The sequence below is a fragment of the Hyla sarda genome, chromosome 2 (assembly GCF_029499605.1).
Source record: "Hyla sarda isolate aHylSar1 chromosome 2, aHylSar1.hap1, whole genome shotgun sequence".
NCBI classification, from domain to species: domain Eukaryota; kingdom Metazoa; phylum Chordata; class Amphibia; order Anura; family Hylidae; genus Hyla; species Hyla sarda.
Window position 1 is genome coordinate 22,968,033 of NC_079190.1, and position 12,083 is coordinate 22,980,115.

At 42.7% G+C, this 12,083-nt stretch overlaps 1 protein-coding gene across 2 annotated transcripts in view; it reads right to left on the reverse strand.

Moving 5' to 3' along the window:
- ME3 (malic enzyme 3) overlaps window positions 1–12,083 on the reverse strand; it is a 212,023-nt gene that overhangs the window by 5,447 nt on the left and 194,493 nt on the right. For both annotated transcript variants that reach the window (XM_056561390.1, XM_056561391.1), the window contains exons 10-11: window positions 10,791–10,904; window positions 1,038–1,143 (exon numbers count right to left, since the gene is read on the reverse strand). In XM_056561390.1, coding sequence (XP_056417365.1) covers window positions 1,038–1,143; window positions 10,791–10,904 — 220 coding nt within the window. The remainder of the gene's footprint in view (window positions 1–1,037; window positions 1,144–10,790; window positions 10,905–12,083) is intronic.

The following is a 12,083-nucleotide window of genomic DNA, read 5'->3' on the forward strand; positions in this document are numbered from 1 at the left end:
GAACACTAACAGCTTAGCCGATATGTACAGGACATCCTGTGGTCACATCTGTCACCCCTATGGCTTGAAGCTGGTATATACAGCAGGATAATGGTCGCCCGCAAATAGTAAGTGTTTCCTAGGAACGTTTCTGCTAGATTGTCTCACTTTCTTGGCTGCCCAGTCACCAAATTTATAATTTATTAGGAATTTATAGGACATCAGCTTTAGCAACCTACGAGTGTGCAGGATCTACAGGCCCAGCTATAAAATCTGTGGGAAAAGTGCTTCAGGATGCCATACGGAACCTGTATAACTTTATGTGTCCCAACCGTATCTCATCCTGTATCCAGGCTAGAGATGCCCAACAGGGAACTAGTGCTTTCATGTATCTCAACGGTATCTCATCATGTATCCATGTTAGAGATGCCCAACAGGGTAATAGAGCTTCCATTTATCCCAACGGTATCTCATCATGTATCCATGTTAGAGATGCCCAACAGGGTAATAGAGCTTCTATTTATTCCCAATGGTATCTCATCATGTATCCATATTAGAGATGCCCAACAGGGTAATAGAGCTTCCATTTATCCCAACGGTATTTCATCTGATATACAGGCTAGAGATGCCCAACAGGGTTCTAGCACTTCCATGTATCCCAACGATATCTCATCATGTGTCCAGGCTAGAGATGCCCAACAGGGAACTAGTGCTTCCGTGTATCCCAACTGTATCTCATCCTATATCCAGGCTAGAGATGCCCAACAGGGTACTAATGTTTCATTTCAATTCTACCATTTTCTTCAATAAACTTTTCCTTTCCCTCTAATATTGTAATCACTTCCATATTTTATTATCATTACATTTACACCTAGAAATTTTCTTTTGGTTTGAACCAACAACTCCATCTTGGTGCATTTTTTTTTTTGTCTATGAGTGTACATATTTTATGGGCTGTAGGAAAAAGTCCACATTTATTATGCATTCCTTTGAGAAGACACCAATTTTGAGTTGTCATGTCTAAGACGTTTCATTGTACACTGTAATTCTTTACCCACCTATAATAGCTGTAGGCTTCAATACCTCCACTGCCTCTTCTAAAGTCTTCACCGGAGGATGATCATGGGCAAACATGTCCTTTTCATGATTCAGGTTTCCTCGGCCCTTTAAACAAAGTAGAAAAATGATCAGAACATTGGAGGTGATGACAACATGGAGGACGGTAACCTTGGTGTAGGTGGAGAGGGCACAGAATTAGGAGAGAACTAAGGGACGCATGGAAGGCCAAACTCCAATAGTAATTAAACCATTTGAGCTAGTACTATGAGGGAAGCCACAAGGCCCCTAGTGTTCCTCCCAAGAATCCCAAACAGTAACATTCAGTAGAACTAAATGGGGTAACAATATCAATTATTTCCGATGCTGTGTATTGGGAAAGAATAAACACCTTCCATTTATCAAAAAATAAATCAAATTTGAACTGCAGAGACTGTGACGATAGCCACCTCTTGTTAGGCCTATCAGATGACTGACTGTGGTCAAACCCTTAGAAGCCCAAAAAGGCAAGTGTCTGTGAAGGTATACCTCCAAGATATTCCAGATGGCCCGTTAAGGGAAGGTGTTTGGAGACTAAAAAGAGGAGCTGAAATAGTTTCCTTACCTCCTTCCACGCCACCACCGTGTCACATAGTAGAGTAGAGCACTTAACCAAGGAAGGCAGTTTGGAGTAGGAAGTGTGAAGAAGGGCCATCAGATCCCTTGGAGCTGCCAATGCCCTCTCTAATTATGTGATGGCATGGAAGGAGGAGCCATGTATCCAATCAATGACAAAACGGAACGAACAGGACAGGTTGTACCCTCTCACATTTGGAAAATTGAGACCCACGTCCTGTTGCTCAGCATAAGTTTAGTTAAAGCGTTTTGTGGCTGCTTGCCCGCCCGTATAAATTTCGTAAAGGCCGAATTTAGATTGCGTACATCCACAAGTTTCAACAGTAAGGGGAGGGTCTGAATCTCAACAATTCCGCTCGTATTTTAGAAAAAAAGGGGTGGGTAATTCAGATTACAGATCGTGTCTGGAGTCCTATCCACCTTGATCCCCAAGTAGGTAACGGAGGAGGGGGCAATCCTGATACCCAACCCTGCTACAGTAGGGAGCCAGCGCAGTGGGGTAGTTCCCAAGGCAAGCAATTCCGACTTATTGAGATTTACTTTATATCCCGAAAAAAAACCAAAAAGGTTCAAATTATTTAAGATACGTCCTAATGACGTGTCCGGGGAATTAATGAATAGTAAGACGTTGTCTGCGAATATGGTGAGCTTGACCTCTTCCCCCGCCCTCCACATGTATCCCCCAGTATATATTCAAGGTCAACAAAGATCTAGTCATAGGCACAAGTGCCAGGTCGAAGAGGAGGGGGAAAGAGGACAACATTGTTTAGTCCCTTTAAATAGAGAAATAGGGGCCGAGAGGATACCCTGGGTATATACCCTTGCCACGGGAGCCCTGTAGACCTCTGTTAAATAGATACGAAAAGAGTCATGAAGGTCCAGCAACAACTCCAGCTAGTCCCATCAGACATTATCAAAAGCCTTTTTGGCATCTAAGGCTAGTAAAGCAGGTTTTTCGCCTGGCTGGGGCTGATGCTGCAACCGATCCAACGATCTAAGACTGTTCTCGAGTTCATGGTGGCCGAGCGGTTCCTGATAAACCTCACTTGGTGGGTCCGATCAGGGCCGGCATGAAGTGAGACAACCTATTGGCCAGTATTTTAGATAATATTTTAATGTCCTGATTAATTAAAGGTATAGGACGATATGAGCTGGGATCTGTAGCATCTTTGCCTGGCTTCAGCAATACCTTAATGTACGCCAAAGAAGCGTCATTGGACAGGGAGCCGGAGGACATGTAATCACGAAACACATCAAATAAAATTGGGGAAATTTGGGGCAGAAGGGATTTATAAAACTCCCCAGAGTAGTTGTCGGGGTCCGGTGTTTTACCGTTGTGGAAATGTTGGATCACAAAATTAAATCTCCTCTTCAGTTATTGGTGCATAAGGACATCCCTCTGATCGTCCGTCAGTGAGGGAAGATCCAAACCCCTCAAGAAGGCCTCCCCAGCAGATAAATCAGAGGGAGAATCCTTATACAGATTAGTATAAAAGTTGGCCAGAAATGTATTCATCAAGTGGGGGTCAGTCCGAAGCGCGCCAGATGTGTCATTCAGAGCTGTAATATGGGACGGGGGGCATTTACCTTTCGCCAGACCAGCCATCAGGCGACCAGCCTTATTCCTGTGGCGGAAGAGATCTACTTCAAAGTGTGAGCGCCTAAGTCGCTCTTCTATGAAACCATAGGGTCAAATTGGGTCCTAGCAGCCTTCCATTAATCTCTATGTGCCTCTGTAGGGGAGGTAAGAAAAAGGGCATAAGCAGCTAGTAAGCGGGTACTAGCCTTGTTAAATTGGGTGAGGGAGGAGCTTTTTAGAGTTGCCATGTGCGCTATTAAACAGCCCCTGAGCACCGCCTTACCGGTCTCCCAGAAAATAACTGGATTCGAGCAATGAGAATCATTATGTACCTTGAATTCTAGCCACCATGCCCTCAATTGCTCCACAAATGAGTGATCCTTCACCAGAAGAGAAGGGAACCACCACAGAATGTCAGAATGCATGAGGGGTAAAATTGTAAGGTTACCGGGGCATGATCAGAGAGTGCCAGGTCTCCAATGTCCACAGAATGTACTCGTTAGAGATCCGAACTGACTAAAAAGTAGTCAATTCGAGACCACGAACTGTGTACATTGGAGAAATGGGTAAATTCTCCATCATCCGGATGAGTTAGACGCCAGACCTAATTGTTCCATAAACTGGGGAAGAAGACAGTCTTGCGATCGAACAGAGGTAGGCAAAGCTAGGGGACGTGAACTGTTGTGGTCAACTAATGGGTCTAATTTAGGTTACCCCCCTCATCTTAGGTTTTTATGTTGTTAATTTTCAATATACAAAGTTCAATTGTTTTTCATATTCATTATGGGCAGGATGTCTGCTTGGTTACCTTTTAGGAGTTGTTTCTAGTTTTGACCTGTATTTTGACCCCCATTCCTGTATTTTGTTTAATGACAGTTATGTAAAAAGAAGCAGTACAGACTCACATCTACAGGAATCAATTACCAAAGGAAATTCGGGAAGCAAAACAACGGCCCAGATTTACCACACTGAGAGCCAACACTTTTCGTAGGAGACTTTTTATTATGCTTTTTTTTTTTTTTTTTTTTTTAGTGTTTTCAGTTTTTCAGACCGAAGAAAAATGTGATTTCGCCGGGAAGATTGAACATGTTCTATTTTTTGGCGGGATCCGCTGGAGATGTCCTTGGACTTTGCGGTAGTGAATGGGAACTCATGGAAATTCCTTAGTGTGAACCCGACCTAAAAGGGGACATGCCCCTTGTTTTTGCATATGTCTTGAGACAGTTACTAAGAGTTTTCATTTACGTTTTTTGGTGCAAATTGCCTCTTAATGGCGCAACCAATGTTGCTTTCACTTTTATAACCAACTTTAAACTGGTCTGTTTTCACATTAGTGACACAATTGGCGCTAAGTGGCGCACATGTGAAAAACCAGCCAAATACACTAAGTAAAAAAAATATATATATTAAAAAAATAAAAAAATCGGAAGATAATAAATCTAGGGGGATGAGTAAGTAAAACCCTAATGTGGTGTAATATTGAAGACCAGACAAATTGGGCCTAATATCTCATCTGTTGATTTCCAGGTTGGGTGGCCCGATGACCATAGAGCGTTATCTATAAACTCCATAATGGCTGACAACAGTAGTAAGTTATAGTAGCGACTCAACTTTTGGGTCATTTTCCGATCATATGAGACTTTTGGCATGTTTTTGTGTTTAGATAGGGTCAAAAGTCGTATACGGTCAGGAAAATGACACGAAGTCAGTCACTGTAGTAAAGAGTACCTACCATGATCTAAACTCTCCCTAATCTCCCCCCCCCCCCCCATCTGTCCCTGACTCTCACTGACATTATCCCAGTTTTTCTTTTCATTCAAAATCCCCTCTTTCTAACTGTTTTATTGTCTTCTTGGCTGCTCATTCTGCTGTCCTAGTGTGAGGGAGGAAGGGGCATGGCCCAGCATAGAGGCTGTGAACACAGCAGCTGGCAGCTCTGAATCTTCTCCACCCGGTTTACAACTGCATGTGCAGAGAGAAGAAAGATGGGAGTTTAGATAGTAAAATGAATGAGGGCATGCAGAGTCAGGATATGCTCTGCTGTGCTACGAGCACAGTGCTGGCTCCTGCTTTTCTGATTGACAGGCAGGGAGCAGTGCTGAGCTTGTCTGTGTCCCAGCTGCAGTAAATGCACTTTAGTAAGAAACAGGGAAAGATGGTATTGTTACTGCACAATCTGACTACACAAGGTCTATAAATATAAAAATAAGTATAACAATGTAAAATAAATACTAAAATAAAAAAAATATTTTTTTTAATAACTAATAGTAATAATAAAAAAAATATTAATGCAGGAACTGTTGGCCATGAGCTCTCGATTCCACCATGACCGTCCCATCGCTCTGGGTCAGACAATAGCAATAACCAGGGAGCAATCAGCGCGACCACAGTTGTTCGCTTATTTTTCTTTTTCTTATTTATGGCGTTTGTGACCATCTGCTGCGTACAGTAAATGGCATTCTCGTGGTTAAGTCCCGGCGGAGTCCTCCGCAACGATTGTTATTTTATTTGGGATGATATCACTGCCCACAAAATTATAAAAAAATATAAATTATAAAAAAATAAAAATGCATTGTCCCAGATTATTTCCAGGACGGAGAATAGAAAATATGGTTTTGGTTTATTTCTTGGCAAAAAAAAAGTCGGTCATGAGCGAGAGCCGGAAAAAAAAAAACAAAGGCAAATATGAACAGCCCGGGGCCCATGCAGTAAAATCTAACAAGGCTCCTCCATTTTTGGTCTTTAAAACCAGAAGAAATTTAAGTCTTTTTTTCCTTTCAAGCATTGTTATGTGTTTTTTAGGATACATAGGGGGAGATTTAGCAAAACCTGTCCAGAGGAAAAGTTGGTGAGTTGCCCATAGCAACCAATCAGATCGCTTCTTTCATTTTTTAAAAGACCTCTGCAAAATGAAAGAAGCGATCTGATTGGTTCCTATGGGCAACTCAGCAATTCTTCCTCTGGACAGGTTTTGATAAATCTCCCCCTATATCCTCTTTAGTACATATACATTAACATTTGAGGTACGTACTATATCACAATGACACAGATTCAACATTTCCGTAAGCGTTCATGTGACCCCGTCATCGCCATTATTGGGCCAACGATCATATGACATATACTGTAGATCAGATGATGTCTGGTAAACTCCCATACTGTACAGCAGTGTTTTCCAAACAGTGTGCCTCCAGCTGTTGCAAAACTACAACTCCCAGCATGTAGCACATAGCCTGAGACACACAGCCTGCCTGAGCGCATGCAGCCTGCCTGAGACGCACAGCCTGAGATACATGCAGCCTGAGACACACGTAGCCTGCCTGAGACGCACAGCCTGAGATACATGCAGCCTGAGACACACGCAGCCTGCCTGAGACGCACACAGCCTGCCTGAGACGCACAGCCTGAGACACACATAGCCTGAGACACACATAACCTGAGACACACACAGCCTGAGACACACATAGCCTGAGACACATGTAGCCTGCCTGAGACGCACAGCCTGAGACACACGCAGCCTGCCTGAGACGCACGCAGCCTGCCTGAGACGCACACAGCCTGCCTGAGACGCACAGCCTGAGACACACATAGCCTGAGACACACATAGCCTGAGACACACGCAGCCTGCCTGAGACACACGTAGCCTGCCTGAGACACACACAGCCTGCCTGAGACACACACAGCCTGCCTGAGACACACACAGCCTGCCTGAGACACACACAGCCTGCCTGAGACGCACAGCCTGAGACGCACAGCCTGAGACACACATAGCCTGAGACACACGCAGCCTGCCTGAGACACACACAGCCTGCCTGAGACACACACAGCCTGCCTGAGACACACACAGCCTGCCTGAGACACACACAGCCTGCCTGAGACACACACAGCCTGCCTGAGACACACACAGCCTGCCTGAGACACACACAGCCTGCCTGAGACACACACAGCCTGCCTGAGACGCACAGCCTGAGACACACATAGCCTGAGACACACATAGCCTGAGACACACACAGCCTGAGACACACACAGCCTGAGACACACACAGCCTGAGACACATGTAGCCTGCCTGAGACGCACAGCCTGAGACACACGCAGCCTGCCTGAGACGCACGCAGCCTGCCTGAGACGCACAGCCTGAGACACACATAGCCTGAGACACACATAGCCTGAGACACACATAGCCTGAGACACACGCAGCCTGCCTGAGACACACGCAGCCTGCCTGAGACACACGCAGCCTGCCTGAGACACACACAGCCTGAGACACACACAGCTTGAGACACACGCAGCCTGACTGAGACGCACAGCCTGAGACACACGCAGCCTGTCTGAGACGCACACAGCCTGCCTGAGACGCACACAGCCTGCCTGAGACGCACAGCCTGAGACACACGCAGCCTGCCTGAGACACACGCAGCCTGCCTGAGACACACGCAGCCTGCCTGAGACACACACAGCCTGAGACACACACAGCTTGAGACACACGCAGCCTGACTGAGACGCACAGCCTGAGACACACGCAGCCTGTCTGAGACGCACACAGCCTGCCTGAGACGCACACAGCCTGCCTGAGACGCACAGCCTGCCTGAGACACACAGCCTGCCTGAGACACACACAGCCTGAGACACACACAGCCTGAGACACACATAGCCTGAGACGCACACAGCCTGCCTGAGACGCACACAGCCTGCCTGAGACGCACAGCCTGAGACACACGCAGCCTGCCTGAGATGCACAGCCTGAGACACACGCAGCCTGAGACGCACACAGCCTGCCTGAGACACACACAGCCTGAGACGCACACAGCCTGCCTGAGACACACACAGCCTGAGACGCACACAGCCTGCCTGAGACGCACACAGCCTGCCTGAGATGCACAGCCTGAGACACATAGTTTATCCACCTTTTACATTAATCTGGCTGGCATAAAACTAATTTTCCCTAAAACAGGTGGATAACCACATCTTTCCCTGTCAAACCAAAACCAACAGCTTATCCCCACCTATCTTCATTATAGTCAGCACAGCAGCTAAACTGCAAAATGTGAACACAGCCTGAAAGTCATTAATGAATCTCTGATGTTTACAGCCAGTGTTACCCTATAGAGGCCCCACATGTTACACCCTTATAAAACAGAAAGGGTCCGATCTGTATTAGTATTAGTGGAGATGACAGCATCTATTAGGAAGGTTAGGTCTACTCTACAATTTACCTTATGTCATGCAGCTGGCAGCACCTGAACAAGCAATGCCCCTTGGGAAAGAGACAAAAACTATTAAAAGCTTCCTGGAGTCTCTCTATAAATCATGTGCAAAACTGGGGGTGTATGAAGCAGTTTATAAAAATGTACCCATCATATTATAGTAGTTATATTCTTGTATATAGGAGCAGTATTATAGTAGTTATATTCTTGTATATAGGAGGCAGTATTACAGTAGTTATATTCTTGTATATAGGAGGCAGTATTACAGTAGTTCTATTCTTGTACATAGGAGCAGTATTATAGTAGTTATATTCTTGTATATAGGAGCAGTATTATAGTAGATATATTCTTGTATATAGGAGCAGTATTATAGTAGTTATATTCTTGTATATAGGAGCAGTATTATAGTAGTTATATTCTTGTATATAGGAGGCAGTATTATAATAGTTATATTCTTGTATATAGGAGCAGTATTATAGTAGTTATATTCTTGTATATAGGAGCAGTATTATAGTAGTTATATTCTTGTATATAGGAGCAGTATTATAGTAGTTCTGTTCTTGTACATAGGAGCAGTATTATAGTAGTTCTATTCTTGTACATAGGAGCAGTAATATAGTAGTTATATTCTTGTATATAGGAGCAGTATTATAGTAGCTATATTCTTGTATATAGGAGCAGTATTATAGTAGTTATATTCTTGTATATAGGAGGCAGTATTATAGTAGTTATATTTTTGTATATAGAAGCAGTATTATAGTAGTTATATTCTTGTAGATAGGAGCAGTATTATAGTAGTTATATTCTTGTATATAGGAGCAGTATTATGGTAGTTATATTCTTGTATATAGGAGCAGTATTATAGTAGTTATATTCTTGTATATAGGAGCAGTATTATAGTAGTTATATTCTTGTACATAGGAGCAGTATTATAGTAGTTATATTCTTGTATATAGGATCAGTATTATAGTAGTTATATTCTTGTATATAGGAGGCAGAATTATAGTAGTTATATTCTTGTATATAGGAGCAGTATTATTGTAGTTATATTCTTGTATATAGGAGGCAGTATTATAGTAGTTATATTCTTGTATATAGGAGCAGTATTATAGTAGTTATATTCTTGTATATAGGAGCAGTATTATAGTAGTTATATTCTTGTATATAGGAGCAGTATTATAATAGTTATATTCTTGTATATAGGAGCGGTATTATAGTGGTTATATTCTTGTATATAGGAGCAGTACTATAGTAGTTATATTCTTATACCTAGAAGCAGTATTAGGCTAAGTTTCCACTTGCTTTTTTTCTGGCAGTTTTTGGATATCTGCCACTGCAGTTTTGAGCCAAAGCCAGAAGTGTATTCAAAAGGAATAGGACATATAAAGGAAGGGATTATACTTCTCCTCCCTTATGGATCCACTTCTGACTTTGGCTCAAAAACTTCAGTGGCAGTTTTCCAAAAACTGCCAGAAAAAAAGCAAGTGGAAACTTAGCCTCATAGCAGTTATATTCTTGTACTTCGCAAATAGTAGTGTTGCTTGCGAATATTCGCAATGCAAATTTTATTCGTGAATATCGCATATTTGCGAATATTCGCGAATATAGCACTATATGTTTGTAATTACGAATATTCGTTTTATTTAATTTTTTTTTTTTTCACAGTACACATCACAGTGATCATCCCTCTCTGCTTCCAGCTTGTGTGATGTAAAGAAGGCTCTAATACTGCTGTGTGAGACTGGCGTGCAAATTTTCGCATATGTGAAAATAAAACGCGAATATTATGAATATGCGAATTTAGCGAAAATATGACGAATATTCGCCCATATATTCGTGAAATATCGCGAATTCGAATATGGCCTATGCTGCTCAACACTAGTAAATAGTATCTAGAAGTTATGTTCTTGTATGTTGGACAGTATTATACGAGTTACGTTATTGTCCACAGGGGACTTTGGTAATTTTTTAATGGTGCCAGCATGGTTTAAAAACATAGTTGCTGCATTATGATGTTGCCAACATGGAGTTTTGATGGGCTCCGGCTGCAGACAGGAGAGTATTTATAGGCCCACATGGGACCATCTTTGGAATTAAAATGTTCCAAAAAAATGTCTGCTTTGCAAATAGCCTCATAGCTTTTACTGTAGCCCAAAAAGGTTTGAAAAAATGGGAGACTTTTTAGGTCTGTAAAGAATGGTAACTTTTATGATGCTGAAAAAATGCTGAAAAATGTACTGCAAGTGTGCACAGCCATATAATCTTCAGAAAGTAATCGTCTATATACCTCTAACTTCGAACTTTAAAGTTTTCCTTTGATGAATGTTCATATACAGTTACGTATAATAATATCCACTCACCTTTACTATAAGTCCCTTTGAATCAACCATCCAGATCTTCTTGATGGCCTCGTCTCTGGGAATGCCTTCTTTCTCCATAGCCATGGTGATAAGATGTGCTATTCCCATGGCGGCCTGAGGAATACAGAAAGCGTTATGGTGTGCATACACAGTATAAAAGTCTTGAACTACAAAGTTTCTTTGCACAAGGTTTCATAAATCTCCCCCAAAGTTTTTTTAGATTTTGCAATTTCTACTCTAGGCCATGGAGCAGAATCGGGCAGGATTGCAACTGCAGGTAATAACCTATATATAGTTGGTGCATGATCCACCATTCACAATAGGTGATCGTCAGACAGGATTACAATGATCGGTAATACCTATACAGTGGTCCCTCAAGTTACAATATTAATTGGTTCCAGGATGACCATTGTATGTTTAAACCATTGTATGTTGAGACCATAACTCTATGGAAACCTGGTAATTGGTTCTGAAGCCACCAAAATGTCATCCAAAAATAGGAAAAGAAAGTGAGGATTAAAGAAAAATAAGTAGATAACTAATATAGATAAAGCAAATCCTTATATATAAAAGTAAGAAAGATCTGCTGGGAGCTGTAATCACTGTCTATGTCAGTGTTTCCCAACCAGACTGCCTCCAGCTATTGCAAAACTACAAATCCCAGCATGACCGGACAGCCGTTGGCTATGTAGAGGACAGGAGTTTCTCCAGGGTCCTGTACAGTACACATTGTGTCCTAAAAAAGTAAAATGGAGCCGCCCTCACCTGGTGTCAGCTAACTGTGACATAGGTTAAGAGTAGTTCTGAACATGTAATACCTTCCTGTACTGTAGGGGGCACTACCAGACAGGAATTCAGTGCATGCACTTCAGTACTACAGTGCATGCGCTAATACAGGGGTTTTACCAGTGAATATCCATTCTGATTGGTCAGTTCTTCCGGCCATTGACATGTTTCGCAGATCTGGACTGTACGTAGCATTATATGTTGAATCTGGTTTCAAGTTACAATGGTCCAGAAAAGACCACTGTATGTTGAAACTATTGTATGTTGAGGCCATTGTAAGTTGAGGGATCACTGTATATAGATGTTACAGGATCCACCATTCACAATAGCTGATAGTCAGACAGGATAACAATGACAGGTAAGAGCTATATATAGATAGATAGCACAGGATCCGCCATTCACTGTAGGTGATGGTCACCGCTCCCCTCCTCCCCTTCCCTGCACACTTACCTGTGCACAGGTCACAGAGCATGCCACCAACGCTCCACCCAGGTCAATTAACATCTC